Below are 23,714 nucleotides of genomic sequence, written 5' to 3'. Positions count from 1 at the left end.
GGCAGGGAACACCACCTTGGTCGATGGTTTTGCTCCCAGCCTGCAGGAATAAAGATAGATGATCGTTAACAATGTTGGTGCTTCTTATGGCACTGACAAGCACCTGCATCAATGCAGCTCCCTCCAAAGCCAGCACATGAGAGAGCTTCTGATCTGGGCCCTGTAGGCAATAGACACACAAGCATCATGACATCTGAAGCAGCTCTTTCAAGGACATCAGCATCTCTGAAATGATTGCCACCTCAGTCCTCGAGAGGTCCATCAGTGCAGTCCCAGCCACAAACCTCACAACCTCGTGACACTGAGGTAGCACCATATAGGGGTAAGAGGTTAGGATCACTCATAGAAAGCACTTAGGCACGGGGTTAGTTACAGTCATAAGAGGTATCAGTCGAAGTAGGGCACAATGCAGGGACAAGGTGGTAGTAAACATACTCTTCTGGCAATTCAGTGTGTTTGTGTATTTTTTCTAGAGAGGCCTCTTGTTATCCCTCTTACATGGTGATTAATGTTTGTAACTGTACTCTCCCAGAGAGAATATTGGAGGTATTGCAGATTAGCTGAATGGTTGTCTGAGAGTAAGGCAAGTGGTCATGAAGGGCTTTATTGTATCATGCAGATGGAGGGCACTCTCTTTATTCGAAGAAGTTGGTATTGATCGCCTGCTTGAGGGCCTGTGCAGCTGGCATCCTCCTCTCTCTGCTGGGCTTCTTTATCGTGAGCGGGAGATTGATCTCCAGCACCTTCTTCCTTTCACCTTCTGTGCTTGGAAGGCCCAATCCCTTTGTAATGGCCAAATTATGAAAGATGCAGCAAGCCTTTACAATTCTGGAAACCCTTGTTGTATTGCACTGCAGGGCTTTCCTTGATCTGTCCAGGCACTAGAAATTGTTGGAATTATATCCTGTGACTGGGTCACGGTAATTCCCTAATCAGTTTGACCTGACACGGTATTGGTAAAGGAATTGAGGCTTTATTGTTCACAGGCAACAGATGATACAAACATCATTAAGCGATAACCAGCAACCCCAAACAAGAAGTATATTACCCGTTTGAAAGTTGGACAGCCGGCGGGGGATGGCATACTACTTCTACTTCTGCTTCTGTGTCTACTTCAGGGAACTACACAGGGTTAGGCTTCCCAGCCAGCATTCACGTCCCCTGAGATCTCTGTAGTTCCCCTAGGGTGACACAGTGTTAGGCTGGAGCCAGCATGGATCCACTGGATATATCTCACCCCTTCCTCTTGTTCAACTGTGGCGCTTATGGCTAGAAGCCAGTCTTTATATACCTTATTTCTGCCTGAGGAATGTGCAGTCTTGTACGTACTGTCTTGCAGGTGGTGAGCCTACACAATGGAATCAGTTGCTCTATCTTTCCTAATGCTGCAAAATATTTGAGGACCCGGTACAAAGGCTATCCTACAGCTGTTAGACTGCCTGCGGAAGGAGTGCAAAGGTTCTTAAAAATAGTTGATTAATGCAAGGCCTGGGGTCTGCTTCTTCCTGTTATTCAATGTATACTTCCTCTACAGGGGCCAATAGTTTACCATGCTGCTGCTTCATTATACTTTGCTCACTGCCTGGTTCTGCTACTTAATCTTAGCCTTTAACCCATTTACAGCTTTAACCCATTTAATAGATTCTTAGCTTATTTGATAGATTCTTACAAAAAGGCATTTGAGAATTCTGATAGTTTGTTCCACAATGATTCTGGTAGCACCCAAGGCCTCATTGAACCTGTTTTTGCCCTCTGACCTTGGATGTCATCAGCCAAAGGTGAAGTATATACTGTATTCTTCTATCAGCCACCCTGTCACATTGCTATAGCTGCGCAGTGTGGGTCGCCTGGATTGTCTGAGAATAAATGATCATGGCTATTCCACGTGCAGCATGCATTAACATGTATATTGAGGTGGCTAACATCACTCACTATCTGGGAATATTCAGGGAATTAATTTCCTTCCTGTTGATGAAGTTGATTGGATCAGATGGGGTCTTTCTAACCACACGGTGGCATCAATGACACCCTGTACTTGTGGGAATTCAGCCGCTGTGAAGAAATTGATGGCTCTGTCTTGCTGTCACACTCACGGCACAGTATTGCTGGCCAAGTGGGGACATTTGAAAGAATCATGTTTGTTTTGAAATGAACTTTGAAAGACTGCATTCAAAGAACACACCCCTATTCATTTCCACTCCACTGCTGGCCTGCCTGCGAAGTAAGTCAGTGACAAATGTAAATCATGAAATAGAACTGGTGGAAATTAGGGAAAAAAACAGCAAACATTATTTTTAAATAAGTTCATTTCATATACCCTGCAAAATTGCAGAGAAAGCAGAATAAGGAAAAAAAAATCTATGATTCTATGACATAAAGGGGGTGATTTTAAACCCCAAGAACGGGTGGGTAGGGGGCAGGTGGGAGTTGAAAATAATTGTTTTTTGGGTCGTGACCGCAACCTGGCTTTATTTCCGGGTTTAACGTCAGCGTGTAAAAGTACAGGCTTCCACTGGGAATGCAAAGTCCGAAAATTTTGCGGTTGTGACCCAAAAAAAAACTATTTTCAACTTCCACCCGCCCACCCCCCCCCCCCCAAATCCGCCTGTGCTTGGGGTTTAAAATCACCCCCAAAGAATCCACTCACATTCGATTAGTAAGGTGAAGTGACTGGGGGAAGAGTACAGATATCCTGAGTTTCTGTACTGTTCTCAGTTCTTGTTATTTACAACAGGTCATTCAGTTTGATTGGTGAGATGAAAACATTGGCCTCCAGTAGAGTTACCCCCTCTCCCTTTCATAGCACTTTTGTATTGACAATGAGTTACAGTTAAAGAAGTGAAAGCAACCCATTGAACATTTAACAGCACCACTGTCGCCAAGGCCCATGGGAGCGGGGTTTCTGCTGCCTTTCCAGTGAGGTTACGGCGGTAGAGCGAGAGCAGCTCAGAGAAATTTCCTGGCCATCATTCCAGGAGATTTTTCAACCTCTTTCCTAGCTATTCTTAAAAGACCAGCATGTCTTTGGTAATTCCATAAGGTAAGAAAAAGACACTTCATAAAACTTTTATTTTTTACTGATAATTCTAACTGGAAATTTTCAGGCAATAGACCTGAGGTACAGGGAGACACATATTAAACTCACAGTTCAAGTATTTAAATTGTTACAAAGCGACCCAATAGTTTGTAAATATGTTCGGTCATGATAATTACAACATTGGCAAGAAGTTTGGTTTACTTACAGTATTAAAAAGGTAAAGTGCAGTAGGAATATAGTAATTCATTCCATTGGAAAAAGGATAAGGTTTTGAGTATCTTATTGTATATGAAAAAATATTCAAAAATGCTCAACTGTGGTTATTCAAAAATATTTATTTATTAATCCTCCATGTAATTGAGTATTCATTAAATCAAGAAAAGAATTTAAGGCACTGTGTAAGGTTTAGACATTTCTTACATATTGATTTTGGGTATTGATGGATATGGATTAAGTAATTAAAGGTAAATAAACCAAATCTCAGTGCCTCTCCCTCAAGTAAAAACAAGTGGTGCTGCTGTACTTTGTTATAGCTCAACTGGCAACAAACGTTTTGATTTCTTCATGTTCTGAATCACTGGGAAAAGAAAAAGTGGTTAAAGCAATCTTTGTCAATTCAATTAATTCTTACAGAATGAAACTGAAATATTTCTCTAGAACCTTCAAAAAGTTATTTTTATGTGATATGACTAATTCCATTTTCCTGTACAGTGATAGATCAATAATCCGATCACAGCCATGTCCTCAATACTTAACCTGAAATGACCAAATTCTGAGCTTTTCGGGTCTTTGGCTCATTAAATTTGGCCCATAACTATAATTACAAAACTAATTTTCATGAGCTTGAAGTTTTACCGTCTACATTCCTTTCTCACTATAACAAATGTTTGTCTGTTCAGTGCTCATTTATCCTTTAGATTCAAGCCTGTATGACGGACTAGCTGTGTAAGATAGGATAATTCCAAATAAATTTGTTTTTGGCAAATGTATGCAAATTGCACAATACTTGTTATAAACTTAGCTAAATGGACTGTGATAAAGTAAATTTGTGTAAATCACAAAAATAAAGATTACTGTAGGTGACGTTATTGTATGAACGTTTAATACTCTCTTACCAAATTCCTCAGTGTTATTTTAATAGAGACATTAACCATATACACATCATGAAACTCTTCTATCATCTTTATTGGTTAATTCCAACTGGAACATTTTTAGGGAGAGTGCCTGATGTACTTAATATAGATTAATGCCTCCATTAAAATAGCAGAGAATGAAATTTGTAGGGGCGCATTAAACGTTCAAACAATAATACCACCAATAGTAATGTCCACCAAGGTCTATTGCAAAATTTGCAAATAACCTTTTGAAGACAAATTGCAGAAAATGGTACATCAGCAAATTGGCAAAAATGTTTTTGAATTGGGACAACAGGATTCATTGAGTTCAGAAATTCCCAACAAGGTGCTTCACACTTACAGTACTGAATATCTTTTGGTTCGTATGTGTAGAGACGGTTTGAGTACTTCCCTGCGATATCTGCTCTCACAGTCATAGAAGGATCTGCAGCAAATCAAACACAGAGCAATGAAACCTAGCAACCTTCTTAGTCCTGAATTTAATCAGGGCTGTTTTATTATGCCAGCTTTTGGTGCCGCAAAAGCAAGAGATTAGCTTTGGTCAAAAATTAAACAGCAAGAAATCTACAAATATGCTTATTTGTTGCTATGTGGGATACATTAAACAGAAAACAATGAACATTTCATATATATGGTTCCACATGAATATTGCAGTGGACAAAAACTTGTGAAAAAATATATTTTGTGCATTATTCCACTATAGATTGCTCTAGTCAATACATGGTTGTATTGCTACTTTATTCCTGTCTTCATTAGACTTTCTATACACTTCTGTTTATTGCCACTATTCTTCAGTGACTCTCCTGCTAGATTTTCCAATTAGTTTAACTAAGAAAGTATGTCAGACAATGAGTTTGAAGTCCAACAGGACAGCTAATGAGGATTCCAGGCACTAAGAGGGAAATATTCCACAATGTCACTCCAAATGCATGCAGAGAGTGCATATTGGGAAATTGTGCACACCCAGCCCATAATTTTCCATCCATTAACTTTAATGGATGTAAGATCGCAGACTGGGAGTATATGGTTTCCTGATATGCGCTCTTGGCATGTGGCTGGAGCATCACTGGAATTTTTACCCCTAAATTGAAAAATTCTGATAACATTTCCATACACCACTGAAGATACAATGGGGGTGAAATTACTCTGTACAACAGAGCCAAGAAGTGCTGAGTTTGTTAATGTGTAGTCGTTTAGTATAGCAGCAGCAAAGGAGCATTGAATATTAACTAAAAATCCTTGCTTAACATTTTTTGGCTTGTTAAGAGCTTATTAAGCATCAATTAAAGGCAACTGTTCAAATTTATTCATGTTTGCTTTCTAGTCCACATTGCATTGATAACACCTATTCATAGTATCATAGTAGGTACAGCTCAGAAGGAGGCCATTCAGCCCATTCAGCCGGCTCTTTGAAAGAGCTATCCAATTAGTCCCATTCCCCTGCTCTTTCCCCATAGCCCTATAAATGTTTTTCCCTTCAAGTATTTATCCAATTCTCTTTTGAAAGTTGCTATTGAATCTGTTTCTACCACCCTTTCAAGTAGTGCATTCCGGATCATAATAACTTGCTGCATAAAAAAAAAATGTTTCCTCATATTGCCTCTGGCTCTATTTTAAAGGTAGAGAGTCAACAGAAGTCCAGTATAGAGCAGAGCAGGAGACATTGGGCTGGAAATTGCTCACATCGGTGTGACAACATTTGCAGCAGCTCCTACGATTAAAATGTACAAATTTACTTACCGCGGATCTGTGGCATAGACTTGCGTGATTTTGAAGCTTTGAAAAAAATTGCGACATCAGCCCAGCCTCTGAACAGCCTGGGTTGATTCGCGTGAGGAATGTTTGTGGGAATGGAAGCCACGCCCACAGGCAGGCAAGTAGAAATAATTCATTCAAAGTAAACTTCTATATGTTAGAATAAATAAAAATTTAACATATCTTATAAAAAGCCAAGCAAATGATTTAATGACATAGATAGAAGTTAAAAGTAAAAAAAAGTTTTAAATTATTTAAAAAAAAAATTTTAATGATCAAAAAATGTTAAAATAAGAGTAGTATGACATTCCACATTTTTAAAATTTAATTTTTAGTTTTTTTGCAGTCATTAGGAGTCATCGCGCTTTTAAAAAGCCAGTGTAGAATTGGTATTTTTTGGCGTCCTTTTGGTGGCGTAAGTATTTTCGTTCCAGCTGGGCAGAAGGGTAAGTTTACAATTTGTGAATGATTTCAGTGATTGTAGCGTACCATGTCCCTTTAATCCGCAGCTGTCAAACCGCTGGTGAACTAATGGGAGCAAGTTCACGATTTCCGAGTTTTAGTGTGCATTCGTGAACTTGCTTCCTGGATTCGCTGGCCGTTATAGAATGGCGTCCCGACATGAGTAATTTCTGGCCCATTGTAAAGAGTGGTTCTGTCTGCACATAAGCATGGGTGCAATAGCAAGTCTCATTTCACTGGACATACTGGAAGAGGAGAAGGAATTCAGTGAGCAGTAGAGGATAGCCAGATATGTCTGAGGCCATAGGAGGAGAATCACCAGCATCAACCACTTTCTCATGTAGCATGTTTACTACTGATGATAGAGCTACCTTGATCTCACCTAGGAGCAATGGGTGAGAAATATAACCTCACTAAGGAAACCATGATGAATTATGCCATCTCCTGGAACTTGTCCTGCAACCAATAAGCAAGATTGATACTGTATTGCTATAACCTCATTCCAGGAAATTACAGGACTGTTGGCAAGGATTAGCTCATTTCTGGTTGAATATCCAAGCTACAGATACCCTGTTCCAATATGTTGGTAAATACATTAAAAGCAACACCTGTCCACAGCAGTGAAACCAGCACAGCACTAAGTCTCTAAGCCAACTATTAGCCCTTGTTGTACTTGATCTTGGGCAGTTGTTATTATAAGTACTTTCACTTCACTACAGATTATAAATGTCAGAAAATAGAACACACCACAAAATTTGTTCATGTAAGAAAATAAATAATAATTATCAACATGGAATGATAAGACTCTTGGAAATTAACATGATAGAACTGGATGTGGCGGAATACTCAGCATTAAATGATGAATCTATGATAAGATCAGACACTTACCTACAAACATTATACGGGGCACATATTTACCATCAGGTGCAAGGTTCTTGTCAGTGGTTTCATGCTTGTAAAAAAAAAAGAGCAAGTTGATGAACACTTGGAGTGAAATCTTCACTGGTTGAGAATTGAACTGTATCAGAATGCACGCCACCTCAACTGAGATCCACTGGGCTTTCCACAGCTTATGTACATACTATTGAACTCATAGACAATTGCCCCTATGATGCTAGTGTGGGGGAGGGGAGAAAAGAAACATAATACAATACTTACCTTGAGGAAGGTGGATTAAACTACTGTTTTTTTCATTCGATGCTTATCATCTTGAGACCCTCCCCTGCCCCCCAAAATTTATTCCAATTCATATGGGTTTAAAATTCTTGGGGTATAGTGGTGTACTAAAGTCTTAATCTGGGCAGGCATGGGCAAGATTTGAGGTGGGGCCCAGTTAAATTGGATTTTTCCGGGTCACCACATAGGCTGTAATCTCAGAGCAGATTGCCTGCTGGTATGGAACCCACCCGATCTTCATTCCATTGATTGCATTAGGTTCTATAACAGCCAGCAGGCAGACAATCTGCTCCACCAGATTACGGCCTAGGTGGCAAAGATAAAAATCTACCCCCTTATGACAACACGCAAAAGGGGTCATATTTTTTGCCTTTTGCAGCAATGCTAGGTACAAGGGAAACTTGTGTCAAATGTTACTAAAGGCCTGGGTGGGGGGGGCAGGGATTTAAAATTCTAAAGCCCCTTTGTGACAATGCAATCGTTCAATTGCATTAATGAAACTGGCAAATGAAAATGTTGAACAAGTTTACATTATTTTTGGACTTCCCAATGAATCATGGGCCCACTTATGTTGTGACATGGCACCACAGCGGGATCTCTCCCTGCGCCTGAATTGGGCACCAAATCAGCATCAGAAATTTACATATTGTTCATTCGAAAAAATAATGGCACAAAAGACTGACAAATCCCCAGGACCTGATAGTTTCTACCCCAGGGTTTTAAAGGAAATAGGTGAAGAAATTGCAGAAGCTTTAGCCATAATCTTCTAAAGCACTCTCAATTCAAGGATTGTCCCTTTAGATTGGAAAATTGCAATATAACACCATTATTTAAGAAAGGTGAGAAAGAGAAACCAGGAAACTATAGACCTGTTAGTCTAACATCTGTTGTGGGGAAGTTATTGGAATCTATAATTAAGGACAGTGTGACTGAGCATTTAGAGAAATTTGAGCTGATTAGAGAGAGCCAACATGGATTTGTAAGGTGTAGGTCTTGTCTAACGAACCAAATTGAACTTTTTGAGGAAGTAACTAAAGCAGTAGACGGGAATATCTAGGGATGTGGTTTACATGAACTTCCAAAAGGCATTCGATAAGGTCCCACATAAGAGACTGTTAGCTAAAATTAAAGCTCATGGAATTGAAGGCAAATTATTGACCTAGTTAGGAGATTGGTTAGATAGTAGAAGACAGAGAGTAGGGATAAGGGGTATGTACTCGAATTGGAAGGAAGTGACTAATGATGTCCCACAATGATCTGTGCTGGGGCCTCAACTATTCACTATATTTATTAATGACTTAGATAGCACAATAGAGAGCCATATATACAAGTTTGCCAATGACACAAAGATTTGTGGCATAGGAAGTAGTGTAGACGAGAGCATAAAATTACAAAGAGACATTGATAGATTAAGTGAGTGAGCAAAACGGTGGCAGATGGATTGCAACGCAGGTAAGTGTGAAGTCATCCATTTTGGACCAAAAAAGGATGGATCTGAGTGTCTTTTAAATGGTGAAAGCTAGGAACAGTGGAGGTCCAAAGAGATTTATGGGTCCATGTACACAGGTCACTAAAATGTAATTTTTTTTTTATTCGTTCACGGGATGTGGGCGTCGCTGGCAAGGCCGGCATTTATTGCCCATCCCTAATTGCCCTCGAGAATGGTCAGATACAAAAAATAATCAAAAAGGCTAATGGAATGTTAGCCTTTACAACTGGAGAGCTAGAATATAAAGGGGAGGAAGTTTTGCTACAGCTATACAAAGTCCTGGTTAGACCACATCTGGTGTACTGTGTACAGTTCTGGGCGCCACACCTTAGAAAGGATATATTGGCCTTGGAAGGAACGCAGCGCAGATTCGCCAGAATATTATCAGGTCTCCAAGGGTTAGATTATGAGGAAGGGTTACATAAATCGGGCTTGTATTCCCTGGAATATAAAAGGATAAGGGGTGCTTTTATTGAGGTTTTTAGGATTTTGAAAGGAATAGTAGATAGAGGGAAACTTTTTCGGCTGGTGGAGAAGTCTAGGACAAGGAGACAATCAGAGCCAGGCCATTCAAGAGAGAAGTTAGGAAACACTTCTTCACGCAAAGGGTGGTAGAAGTGTGGAAATTTCTCCCACAAAAAGCAGTAGATGTTAGCTTAATTCATAAATTTAAATCTAAGATTGATAGAATTTTGCTAGCCAAGGGATATGGAGCCAAGGCGGATAAATGGAGTTGGGATACAGATCAGCCATGATCTTATTGAATGACGGAACAAGCTCGAGGGGCTGAATGGCCTACTCCTGTTCCTATGTAAATGTGTCTGACCAAAGGATATGGATCGGGGTCAGAGGCATAGCCATGGTGTGGATGGAGATTCCAGCCTACCCAAGATCAGCCCCCATAAGGTCTACCCCGGAATTTCTCGGTGATAGTTACTAATGAATATTATAATGAGCAATTTCCGATCTAAAATTATATCCATCACAATCATAAATATAGGGCTCGATTTTAGGAGGGAGTCGGGTTGGCAGCGGGGGGTCGACTGGGCGCGTGGGTAACGCGCCAGTGAATTCGGGGTGCTCCGCACGCGATCGCAACCTAATTGAAGCCACTTACCTTGGCTTCCGGGTTTCACGCTGGAAAGCTGTGCACCGGCGGACTGTGCAGCCGCATCATAGGCTGTCAGCTGGAGGAGCCCTATTTAAAGGGGCAGTCCTCCATTGACTGATGTTGCAGAAAATAGGCAAAATTACAGCATAGAGCAGCCCAGGGGAAAGGCTGCTCCCAGGTTTAATGATGCCTCACTGCAGGTCTTACTGGATGGGGTGAGGAGGAGGGGGAGGACAGAGATCTTCTCCCCGGTGGACGGGAGGAAATGGCCTGCCTCTGCCACCACGGAAGCCTGGCTCGAGGTGGCAGAGGAGGTCACCAGCACCACCAACATATCACGCACCTGCATACAGTGCAGGAGGCGCTTCAATCACCTAAGTAGGTCAGCCGAAGTGAGTACACTTACTCATTCCCCTACACTCCGTCTGCCACATCACCGCCCCCACCCCACATCTCCTTCTGCACTGCCAACACTTCTCTATCAAATCATTGCTCACACCCGCTCAAAGCTCATCCTCATCTTACCTGCCCTTACTCACCTCGCCAGTACTCATCCCACCACTACCACTCAACCCACTCCTCATACAATCTCATGGTTCTATCTCATACTCACCCTCTCATGCATCTCTTTCACGATCAGCCTCACCCAACCTGCCACTACCTGTGCTGCAGCCACAGGGCATGCATCACACATGTGCAGTAGGAAGCGTAAGGCAAACGTGTCGTGAACATGAAGGGGATGCACAAGGGTGTTTGAGGGTTTGGGGTTTGTCATGGTTTTTATTTATATTTGATTTCTGATCAACTCACATTATGTATTATATTGTCACCACTACTGCCACATCTTTGCAAATCTTGTCTGGTTTGTGCAATAACGCCCTTTCCTGAGGATCACAATGAAGACCCACAACTGATGCCACCCATTGTGTCACTGCAGAGTGGGTGTAGGTGTATTTGCGGGGCTCTTTTGTGCAGACGACTGAGAGACGTCGGCGATGTCCCCGGTGGCACCCTGGAAGGATGCGAAGGAGAAGTTGTTGAGGGCAGTGGTGACTTTGACAGCGACAGGTAAGAAGATGGTGCTCGGGTCAGCCGGGAGCAGCTCGGCATGAAGGAGTCTGCAGATGTCCACGACTACATGTCGAGTGACTCTGAGCCTCCGTATGCACTGCTGCTCAGAGAGGTCCAGGAAGCTGAGCCTCGGTCTGTAGACCCTGTGGCGAGGGTAGTGCCTTCTGCGAAGCATCTCTCTCTGCGGTTGCCCTCCCTCCTGCTGTGCAGGTGGATGTGTCACAGCACTGTGTTGTGGAGCTCCACGTGTCAGAGGTGGACGGCGTGGCCGGTGAGGCTGGTGATGCTGTTCGTCCTCCAAGGAGGTCATGACTGCAGCTATGGCGGCCCCCATCCGGAAGATGTACGTTTGAGGGGGTCCGCAAGGTAGGTAAATGTGTCTGCACACCGGGGTTGACGTTCCAAGTTGGTGAATTTTATTGTTAGGAGGAGGGTGGTGGAGGCCAAACTTTATCCAAAGTGACAGAGTGGCCTCCTGCAATGAGTGAGGGTCTCCCCCCCCCCCCACACCCCCCCCCCCCACACACACACCCCCAACCTGTCAAATGGACCTTTGCAGCTGTCACAGGCTGGTGGCTGCAACACGTCCATTTCAACTGGGAGTGTTTCCCCCAGTACGGGAAACAGTTGAGTTGAGTTGAAAATCCCACCCCTCCTAAAATATCATATCAATCAGGTCTGCAAACGACCTGAACTATGTAAATAAATGGTTTAAGTGGGATCCCGCCGGCTTTAATTGCATCTAAGCGCGTCACTGGGGAACCCGGAAGTGGGCGGGTTGGAGCCGGGCTCCGGACCCGCCCCGGGAATCCACGATTTTTGAAGCCCCCCCACCACAGACCCCCCTTCTCGGACGTCTGAAAATTAAGCCCATAATCTCTACATGCACCTATAAAGGGTACTTTTTCAATTTTCCAACTTCACACTCCTGGTGGGGAGCTTTGCCTGCAGAGATCACGTATCACAAATTTAGGTGTGCATTGCTGACACTTTTCTGAACAGCGAAAATTTCTCTAGTCGAGATATAGATATGTATGGTGATGTCTTAGTTCTCATTTTATTGATTTCAGTATAGTTTTATATATTTCTCTACTTACAATATGTAAATAATCTGAATTACAACTGTTAATGTTTGCAATAAAACGTGAAGTAAAATCCTCTAAATGTGCATATGATTTCAATGAACTGCAAAAATTTTACTTTTCATAGGAAATATAGATATAATTTTCCAAATGCACATTCCTGATGCATGACCGGGTATTGGGGATTTTGACATGTACTCCCCTCAATTTTTGAACCATTAATTTTAATCGACAGAATATTGTGGAAGTACACGTCCGAATTCTCAAAGTGCACTCCATGTGGGCAAAACTACAAGTCAGAAGTGCAAGTTTATAAAATTACCCCTTTTAATAAGTAAACAGAGCAATGCTTACCATTAGATTTAACATAATGAAATCTTTGTCAGCCATCGCCTGGATTTCTTCATTTTCAGCAAAAACTTTCTTCAATTCTGAAAACGATTGATAATATTACTGTTTTATGGAAATAAGAAGAAAGAACTTCCATTTATACAGTTCCTTTCCTCAGACTGTCCCAAAACGTTTTGCAGCTAATAAATTACTTTTGAAGTGTAATCACTGTTGTGTAGGCAAACATGAAAATCAATTTGCCATGTAGGGTCACACAAACAGGAACGAGATGAAAAGCCAGTTAATCTTTTTTGCTGGTTATGATTGAAGGATAAATATTTGGCCAGGAAACCTCCAATGCTTTTCTTCAAATAGTGCCATGGGATCTTTTACATCCAGCTGACAGGCAGATAGGTCCTCGGATTAATGCCTCATCTGAAAGGCAGCACTCTCTCATTATTGAACTGAATTGTCAGCCTAGATTATATGCTCAGGTCCTGCAGTGGGGTTTAAACCACAATCTACTGATACAGAGGCAAGTGTACGGTCATTGAGCCAAGGCTAACAACCAAGCTTGTTCCAAGTTATATATCCATTGCTCTTTTTTGCAAAGGTATTTCATAGCGTTAAGATAAAACTGAAAACACAAACACATAAATATATCAGTCACGCACAGTCCTCACCATACATCCATACATTCCCCTTACTACATGCTGCTCACCTCACAAATCAAAGTGTCCCTATGTGCACAGGCATCAAAAAGGAGAAGGGAACTTCACAGCAGAATAGACCCTGAAGTCCCTCATGGTGTTAGCTGTATGTTGTCATCACAACCTATCAGTAATAGTTTGTATGAGTTTCATACTATGTTTTCCATTTCTAAACAGTAGTAGACATATAATAGGTTGTTTCACCAGTCCAGGTGTATCACCAAGGCTATTTATGACTGGTTGTCAGCCTTGGCTCAGTGATAGCACTCTCGCCTCTGAGTCAGCAGGTTGTGGATTCAACTCCTACTCCAGAGATATGAGCACATAATCTAGGCTGACACTCCAGTACTGCACTGTCGGAGATGCTGTCTTTTGGATGAGACATTAAACTGAGGCTCCGTCTGCCCTCTCAGTTGGTTGTAAAAGATCCCATGGCACTATTTGAAGAATAACAGGGAAGTTCTCCCAGTGTCATGGCCAATAGTTATCCCTCAACCAACACTTAAAAAAAAATTATCTGGTCATTATTTCATTGCTGTTTGTAGGATCTTGCTGTGTGCAAATTGGCTGCCACATTCCCTACATTCTAACAGTGACTACACTTCAAAAGTACTTCATTGGCTGCAAAGCACTTTACGACATCCTATGGTTGTGAAAGGTGCTTTATAAATATAAGTCCTTTCCTTTTCCTTATTTCGGGTTTGCTGAGTTTTTTCTCAATATATTATATTAAAATACTGTATCGCAATTTCTTACCTTTCTCAGTTTTCAGTTTACTGTTTTTTTTGTCAGCTGCAATGGAAGATCAGCTCACATTATTTTATTATTGTGCCCAAATTGAAGGGCACAGACCCATAGTGCAGGACATCACCAACATTGAAAAGAGTAAGGGAGAAGAGCAAGTGAATCTGTAAGATTGGTGTCCAAAAGTCTATCTAGTGTAAGAGTAAGTAAAGGTTGAGAGAGGTAAAGAATTCCACAATTCAGATTAAAGTTGATTTTCTGAATGGGCAGAAAACTGAAGGGAGCACGACTGTGAATTCCTGATATGTGCTCCTGGTGGGTAAAGTAATATATTTCATTGACTGATGTAGGACAACAACATAGATTATAAACCCAGTAATCCACAGATAGCAGTATAATATCCATTTCAGTCTACTGTCTTAATTCAAAATTGGTTAATCCAAATTACTGGATAATTCAGACTTTTTTTTGCTTTATTTTAACATTGCCATTTTAATTATGATGGTTAATTACTGGATGATTTATTTTTTTCATTATAAAAAATTACTTCTAATTATCAGGAGTAGTCTTTTGTTTCATGGGTGCAAATCGTTATTTTTCTACCTAATTAAGAGACAATTCATGACAGTGAAATTAAAAACAATAATTCACTCAATCATCATCAAAGGATGCAATTTGCAAAGCATGTTCCAGATTGTGTTTGAAAAACTACTCACATCCTTGAGTAAATAGAATATTGCAGCATTAGAGAGATATTCATGATATTTTTTCACTCATGGAACAGGCCCTCACTACTCTCTTGTAAGTTATGGATGATTCATACACATGAAAGAACATCCGTATTGTACCCTTACTGGCACAACATCCCATTATATAACTTTATGACATCAGTCAGAGGTATTTAATTGTCTTTGTTGTCTGTTCTTGGGGCCATCATGCTTCAGAACTGTAAGTTGTCAGCTAAGCAGGTCTACAGTGCATAGGAAGGATTCAAGCCATAATATAGAGATGTCCATGTGCTGCTAGAAAATTGCTAGATAACAACAAAGTCTCGCATTTATATGGCACTTTTAATGTAGAAAAAAATATTCCAAGCCATTTCATGGTGGTGAAAGGATGAAATAGACTCTGAGCCAAAGAATGAAAGATTAGGAGGGATGACCAAAGCTTAGTCAAAGAGGTGGGTTTTAAGGATAATTTTAAAGGAGAAGGAGGTCATAGGGAAGCAGAAGGGTTTAGGAACTTAACTCCAGAGCATGGGGCCTAAGCAGCTGAAACCACAGCTGCCAATGGTGGGCAAAAGGAGAGAGAGATGCACAAGAAGCCAAAGTCAGAGGAATGGGGAGTTGTCATGTGGGGACGGGACGGGGGTGAGGGGCGGGGGGATGGTGTTGTAGGACTGGAGGAGGTTACAGAGATTGGGAGGGATGAGGCCGTGGAGGGATTTAAATACAAGGATGAGAATTTTCAAAGTAAGGTCTTGGTGGCCCTGGAGCCTATTTTGATCAGCAAAGACAGGATGATGGGTGAGCGGGGCTTGGTGCGGGATAAGATACAGGCAGAAGAGTTCTGGATAAACTGAAGTTTACAGAGGGTAGAGGATGGGAGTCCAGCCAACAGATGATTGATATAGTTGAGTCTGGAGGTGACAAAGACATGGATGAGAGTTTCAGCAGCAGATGGGTTGAGCTAGGGGTGGAGATGGGTGATGTTACAGAAGTGGGATTATGCCATTTGTGGAGCAGGTAAATTTTCATCTTTTGGATTTGAGGAGTTAAAGGTGGGAACTGTCCCAGGGGGAACAACACTGATGGGGTTAAGGCATCATAGATGGAGGTGAGAGATTGATTAAGTTAATCAACAGCTGCAAAGGTATCAGGGCAAATGGAGGGCCAAAGACTAGGCAGTTTGGTGTTTGAGAATGTAGTTGTGAATAACTTCAGGGAGGGCTTTTTCTGGGGTGGATGTAGAAAAATGTGAGATTGAAAGAGGGTAGGTTAATGTAGGTGGTGGGGGATATAAGGAAATGGTCAGAGATTATCTTGTCTGTAAAGGAAACCTTGACAGTAAAGAGGCAATGGGAGATTGTGAAATTAAGGGGGTGGCCATTAATGTTGGTAAGAGAGTTTATGTGGATGGAGAGGTTTGGGAGACAGGAGATCAGTGAATTCGGAGGCGAGAGGGCTAGGGTTGCTGAGACGGAGATTGAAATCATCGAAGGTGATGTGCTGCTCAATGCAGAGGCCGAGGAAGAAAAGGAGGGAGGATATCTTGAGGAGAAACTCAGGGTGGGGCTCAGTGGGGGTGGTAGACAATGAGGATTTTAAAGGAGAGGCGAGGGAGGCAGAATGGGTTGAGCATTTTTGGCACTTTTTCATATATGCTTTTCTTTAGAAATGAAGGGCTTGAAATTCCAGGTTTCCTGCGAGAAGTATAGCAGGCTGGAACTTCCATCCGCTGCTTAAAAATACTGTTGACTTCACCTGAAATCCCAGGAATAGAGTCATTTTAATATTCAGGCACGAGGCCTAGGCTTGTAGAGGCACAACAGAGGCCCCTGCCCCAGTAAGGTAGTGGATGTTGGAGAGGCCCCTGCCCCAGTAAGGTAGTGGATGTTGGAGAGGCCCCTGCCCCAGTAAGGTAGTGGATGTTGGAGAGGCCCCTGCCCCAGTAAGGTAGTGGATGTTGGAGAGGCCCCTGCCCCAGTAAGGTAGTGGATGTTGGAGAGGCCCCTGCCCCAGTAAGGTAGTGGATGTTGGAGAGGCCCCTGCCCCAGTAAGATAGTGGATGTTGGAGAGGCCCCTGCCCCAGTAAGGTAGTGGATGTTGGAGAGGCCCCTGCCCCAGTAAGGTAGTGGATGTTGGAGAGGCCCCTGCCCCAGTAAGGTAGTGGATGTTGGAGAGGCCCCTGCCCCAGTAAGGTAGTGGATGTTGGAGAGGCCCCTGCCCCAGTAAGGTAGTGGATGTTGGAGAGGCCCCTGCCCCAGTAAGGTAGTGGATGTTGGAGAGGCCCCTGCCCCAGTAAGGTAGTGGATGTTGGAGAGGCCCCTGCCCCAGTAAGGTAGTGGATGTTGGAGAGGCCCCTGCCCCAGTAAGGTAGTGGATGTTGGAGAGGCCCCTGCCCCAGTAAGGTAGTGGATGTTGGAGAGGCCCCTGCCCCAGTAAGGTAGTGGATGTTGGAGAGGCCCCTGCCCCAGTAAGGTAGTGGATGTTGGAGAGGCCCCTGCCCCAGTAAGATAGTGGATATTGGAGAATTAAGCTGCTGCTCCAACAGGGGGAACCTGAAGGTCAGGAAGGGCAAAAGAAAAAAATCATCACAGACTTTTTAGAATGATTCTCTGGGAGCAAAGGGTCTAAACCACCACCTTTCTTACTGGCAATCTTGGACTTCTCAGCAGGCCTAAGTCCAGTTAGGTGGTGAGCTGCGCAGTATTTCCAGATTAGCCCAATAATGCCCCCAATATGCCCCCCATGAGGACAGAAGCTCTGGATTTTTGACAGTATTTGGTGCTTTAGAGCTGAGACACAATTCAAAAATCTATCACAATCTACTGGTGCTATCTTTTTTAAACGAATACATACTGGAGATATAAATCTGTGCCTGTAACCAGTGTGAACTATTATTCTTGCTAGCGGGAAAGAAGATTAAATAGTATCCCATGATGCCAGCTTTCGTTTAAGGGCCCCAGTGTGTAAAAACTACTGGTCCATGAAAAATCTCACAATTCATTAGTAAATATTGACTCAACTTTTCTTCCCATTTGTTTTTCCAACAAAATACCAATGAAAGTAAGACTTATAAGGCACTGCAGCACTCATCTTTAGTCAAATCCAGGATAAACCTGTGTCAAGAATGAGTCAAAAAAATGTAGGATGCATAATGACTTCCATTTATAGCTGATCTAAAGATTTTGTTAAAAAGAACACAGCGACTGTATTATGGTGAATGTGTAGAAAATGAAATGAAATAATATTTCTGACTATGAAGCTGGAAGAATTCCATAGAACAGATCACTTACCATCACAATACTGGCATTCTTCCAAGTGATGGATGACCATTAATGGCTTGTTGCTAAAACAACAAATAATGTGCAAGTCAGAAGTGATTCTTCAGAGAATTATCATGTTTAAAGCATGTTCCATGTGCATTGGATCAACAAACATCATACTAAACACTAAAAGCTCAACACATTGTATTCCCACAGTTATCACCTAAATTTTGTCCCAATTAAGCATAGGGGCAAATTTTCATAACTTTGGCTTCAGGATGTTACTTGCCTGAATTTTAATCAACCCCAAGATTAGCTTTACCAGCAGGTTTCAGATTTTCTCTGATGTCTAATGACAACAGAAGGGATCTACCATTGAGGATTAAGAAGGTGGTCTGACCAATTAATAGGACTAGGTTGGCAGCACTATCACTCCATTCGACTTGCTACTTCTTGTGGTGATCTTGCAGGTGGGGGGGGATGAAACCAACCTTATCCCCGCCACGATGTTTTGTTTTGTAGATTTGAATGGTGTCTCTCCCATCAACTCAGAACTAGGGTCCTGTTGTCAGAAGGGAAGGACTAAGCTACTTATTCCAACAACGATTGGTGGAATGGCAGAACCAGCAAAATAATTTGCTTGAAATTTAAAATCATTCCACATTTTATGAAATTGGTATATACAGTAACATAATAAAGTGTAGTTGAAGACAACTGTAACAAGCATAGATGTTTTGTGATAATAACTATGGTAGTTGCTGAGAGTACAACAGATGTGCAAATCCAAGAGGAAAGCTACAGATTTTCTTGACTTCCAATACATTTAATGGCATACTCTGGATTTGAACTTTTGCATAAAAGGGAGAAGATTCCAGGTGACAACATTGGGTCTATGAGAGGATTTGACAGTTAGAGAAGTGGTGTATGAAGCTTTGCTACAGCTAATCCATGCAAACATTTCTGGATTGGCACAGAAGCCTGGATTTTCCTCTAGGAATTCTCCTGTTTTTGGGTGGTCTTGGCAAGTTAGTGGAAACAAAATGGGGCAGGGGCATTTACTACGAATCAGCAACCGAAAAAGTGATTCAGTGATTTTCCTCCCCTCCCCCTGTGGTGTGGGCGGGTTTTTCTGGCAAGTTGTATTCTTGCCCTGCTACACGTGAATGATGGTGAGTGGGAGGGGGAGGCGTAATTTGGTAAAAGGGATGATTTTCTTCTCCTGCCACCCAGTGACCACCAACAGACAAGGATGCCTCTGCCAAAGAGACATTAAGGCCTGTTTCCAAATGAATCAGAAACACTCCACACCAGAAAGCCAGGGACCGGGAGCAATCTGCAGGTAAGTTGAGTGATATTTTAATTTAAAGTTCTGTTTCTGAGTTGGTTGACTCAAGAACCTTGGTGATAGTGACTTTGGCTTGTCAGGAACTCTGTCATCATATGGAATGCAACCTAGATTTCAGAAGGCATTCCTTAACTGAGTGAGGTCGCATTCACTGCCAAAGTCTCCTCCTTTCACAGGCTGAATCATGCCTTTAACTGGCCTCCTTTCCTTGGGGGCTAAAAGCTGGGTCCTCCTTTACTGGATTACAAATAGCAACATCTCAACTGAAGAGTCTTTAAATTTGTGGGTTCAGTGCGCTGAAGAAGCTCCAGTGTCAGATATTGCAGTGAGTCACATTGTTACAGCCACAAATGGCTGACATGACCCTTTCAGTTTCTACAGCAGCACTGGAGTTTCCTCTCCTACCCCTTCTCCATAGGAACATTGCCTACAAAGGGCACTAATATCATCAGGAAACCATCATAAACATGTAATAAAGGTTCACTGAGGAAAATTGGACTGAATCTAGGGGGGAATTGTACCCTAGCATGTTTGGTTTCATTGGTCAGAACATTGAATACAGGAGTTGGGATGTCTTGTTGAAGTTGTACAAGACATTAGTAAGGCCACACTTGGAATACTGTGTACAGTTCTGGTCACCCTATTATAGAAAGGATATTATTAAACTAGAAAGAGTGCAGAAAAGATTTACTAGGATGCTACCGGGACTTGATGGTTTGACTTATAGGGAGAGGTTGGATAGACTGAGACTTTTTTCCCTGGAGAGTAGGAGGTTTAGGGGTGATCTTATAGAAGTCTATAAAATAATGAGGGGCATAGATAAGGTAGATAGTCAAAATTTTTTCCCAAAGGTAGGGGAGTCTATAACAAGGGGGCATAGATTTAAGGCGAGAGGGGAGAGATACAAAAGGGTCCAGAGGGGCAATTTTTTCACTCAAAGGGTGGTGAGTGTCTGGAACGAGCTGCCAGAGGCAGTAGTAGAGGCGGGTACAATTTTGTCTTTTATAAAGCATTTGGACAGTTACATGGGTAAGATGGGTATAGAGGGATATGGGCCAAGTGCAGGCAATTGGGACTAGCTTAGTGGTATAAACTGGGCGACATGGACATGTTGGGCTGAAGGACCTGTTTCCATGTTGTAAACTTCTATGATTCTATGAATTACAGTTACCAGTAGAAATGCGTCAAGTAGTGCTAAATCCACCACAGAGAAAAATCTTGGCCAGAGTGTTAAGATACAACTGCAGCAGCTCTTGTGACCCTGACATAAAGATAGAGGTCTATCTTAAGGATCAACTTGCCACTCTCGTTGTAAAGCCCAAATGTGGTCTTGGAGAGAGCTGACAGAGCAGTCATATCTCTGCAGTGTTTTAGTGGATAGATTGTAGCATGAAATAATCTCATTGCAACCAATCCAATCATACTTAAGGCTTTCAACATTACTTTGTCTATGAATATGGGACTGTTTTTCTCTGCAGCTTCCAAACAGGACTATGAAACACCATGCCTGACCAGATACAAATTTCTAGCTAGTGGATTTTTCTATCTACTGAAGTATTTATTAATTTTGAATCCTTCAATACCACCTTTTGATGCAAAACATTAACACTGATGAATTTTCTTACCTTTTCTTTGCTTTATAAAGCCCTTCTTCATAGGTTTGAACCCATGTTATATCATCCCCCCAACCTAAAACAATAATACACATCACAACATTAGCATGCAAATATTTAATAATCAGTTTAATCTGTTATCATTAATTGCAATGAGCCACCATAAAAAAAGTACTGTTTAATTTTAGAGCAGTTTAATTAATTCAGCCTCTAATATTGTTTAAGACGCAATGAAGTTTTAGGAAGAGTCTATCAACATGCACAATGGACTGAACTACAAGCAATTATAACTTGAAATTTCAGCATTTAAAAAGACATATAAGATAGGTTTGGTTTATTATAACTTCTCTATATTCAATACATTCATTGTCCAAATGGGAGTCAAATCATCCAAATACTCTCAATTCAGTTCCTGGTTGCTCCTATAAATAGGATACAGGTCTTCTTTGAGTGCTGAAGCCCATTTTAAAAAGGAGAGGGGAAAGCTGTTAGTGAATTAATGCAGTAATACATTTTAGATAACACTGAAAAGAAAAATGGTCAGCATGATACTGCAGAAACTGAAAAAAGAAATAAATACATTCCCAAAGATTTCTCATAAGTCCTTTTGTCCAAGTGCAAATTGATTGCTATCTACTGTGCAAGTGACCACTTTCTATATTCAAGATCATATAATGCCACATATGAGCACAGCCTGTTGAACAGCTTTTTCTTACCATTGTCTGGAGAAAATTTGTGCATGCTTCAGTCATTTTTTTAATCTAACGGGCTTTGAGAAAAAGTAATGATTCAAAAGGCAGTATGCCGACAATAGTTGGTATGGAATCAAGTTATATGAGGTGCGATTTTAACCCTGCCCATCTGGCATGAACGGTGTGGGCAGGGGATCAAAACAGCGGCCTGACAGAACCTGCTGTGTTCCTGCAGCATTCTCGTCCTTATAATTTTAACTCCCAGGTCCTTGGGAGCGTGGTGGCCGTCTGACGACATTTGAAATGTTGAGGTCTGATGATGCAATTCGGACCCCGAGTTTTAACCATCAAATGCTTGATTCGCACTTAGTCTCGGAGCTGCCAGCAAAAGTTGGCAGCGAGCACGATAGGGTCAGAAAAGGCACAGGTAAGTTCCCTGTCGGCTAGGAGTGCTGCCCAGGGCCTTCACGCTTCGGGGGTAGGATGTATCGCTGCCCATTTCGGCTCATGCACCCATGATTCTCGCCCCAGGTTAAAATCAGAGCTAGGATCCCCGACCCATGCAAGATAATTTTCTTTCTGCAATAACAAGTTGCTTTTGCAATTATACAGAGCGTACCATTCCTTGAGTATAAATTTCAAGACCAACTTAGGAGAAATCCAAGCAAAGCGATATTTCAACTTCACAAAATCTATTAAGTGAGTATCACATACCTCTTGACAGTGTTTGAGGTGGCCTTTTTTTGATTGCTGTGGCTAGGTTGGATGTGACAGCAACCAGGAGCAAAAATAGAGGAAGAAATAACTGCAGCATTGTTGTATAATAAAATGTAGTTACACCCTTGATTAGAAATCAAACTAGAAGAACAAGTCAAACAGAGTTACTAGCACCAACCCTTTCTGCGTCAGTTCAGTATGCGAAGCACTTGTCTTATTCACTATTGCGGTGAGTCCCTGGTATGAAAAAGTTTTTGAAGTGAATGATTTATTTAAGTAAGGTGGGTATGCAATCTTCTCGTCAAATAGCAGTACCATGGCAACTGCATGACGTCCAACTGGAGCATAGCTCCTCAAAACTCCATTCACTCGAATAAGTTCATGGAGCTCTGACCATGTTGCTTTCTTTTAATATCTTTTGCAACAATGCAAAATGCAATTTTGTTGAAATATGGATGCCAAGATCACGTGAAGTAGAAATAGGGAAACGGGAGCACAACCCTTTCATCAAACAGCTTTGACATTTTGTGTTGGATTACATTCTAGGTGAGCACAAATCAGAGCTGGGTATAATTCACAGAAAGAGGAACTACCAATAAAAGTCAGTACAGTCATTCTAAACTTCACAAAGATGACTGGGCTCAATCCTATTCGTACTGGATTAAAGCCAATAATTGCTTTTTAAATTAATTCTGTGGAACAAAGCACTTTATTTTACCCACTACTGATGTTGACTTTTAAAGTGGAAATGTCTTATATCGCTCCATGCAGTTTTTAAAATTTCAGTATCTCTCCTATAAAATCTCCAAGAAGTCTCTGTTGGTCAAATAGATATATATCATTACATTATGTACAACATCTTCAATACTTTTAATGTGAAAGTGATAGTGTTTAAAGTTCTTACCTAGCCAAATATTTAAAAACTAAACCTTTCTTTTTATATCACAGCATATTTCAAAGATTCAGTCCGTGTTTATGCCTTTCATGGGTCGCAAACAGTAGAAAATGAGATTAACAATGCATTGGATTTTATTTATAAACCAGTGTAAACACCATCAAAACTGTAAAGGATGGGAGAGGCGATGAGGCGAATCAAGAATTAGTGGTTATTTGATACCAAATTTAGGTTTTTAAATCCTCCAGATTATAAGAGGGAGGAAAGACCAAGGAATATAAAGAGTTTTATAGTTTTCAGACATATGTTGCTGCAAAGTAAGGATGACACAGTAACTAAGTACTGACTGCATTCACTGCTT

At 41.6% G+C, this 23,714-nt stretch overlaps 1 protein-coding gene across 1 annotated transcript; it reads right to left on the bottom strand.

Annotated features, from left to right (window-relative positions):
• Positions 1-2,651: 2,651 nt before the first annotated feature.
• On the bottom strand, positions 2,652-22,704 carry LOC137333976 (anterior gradient protein 3-like). The gene is made up of 7 exons (XM_067998361.1): positions 22,456-22,704; positions 21,062-21,125; positions 18,122-18,174; positions 12,674-12,750; positions 7,279-7,342; positions 4,514-4,597; positions 2,652-3,614 (listed from the first exon to the last, which is right to left on the bottom strand). The coding sequence occupies exons 1-7, from the start codon at positions 22,553-22,555 to the stop codon at positions 3,565-3,567; spliced, it is 492 nt and encodes a 163-aa protein (XP_067854462.1). The 5' UTR covers positions 22,556-22,704; the 3' UTR covers positions 2,652-3,564.
• Positions 22,705-23,714: the final 1,010 nt, after the last annotated feature.

Source organism: Heptranchias perlo, chromosome 2, assembly GCF_035084215.1.
Source record: "Heptranchias perlo isolate sHepPer1 chromosome 2, sHepPer1.hap1, whole genome shotgun sequence".
Lineage (NCBI taxonomy): Eukaryota > Metazoa > Chordata > Chondrichthyes > Hexanchiformes > Hexanchidae > Heptranchias > Heptranchias perlo.
This window is presented reverse-complemented; position numbering and strand designations above follow the sequence as displayed.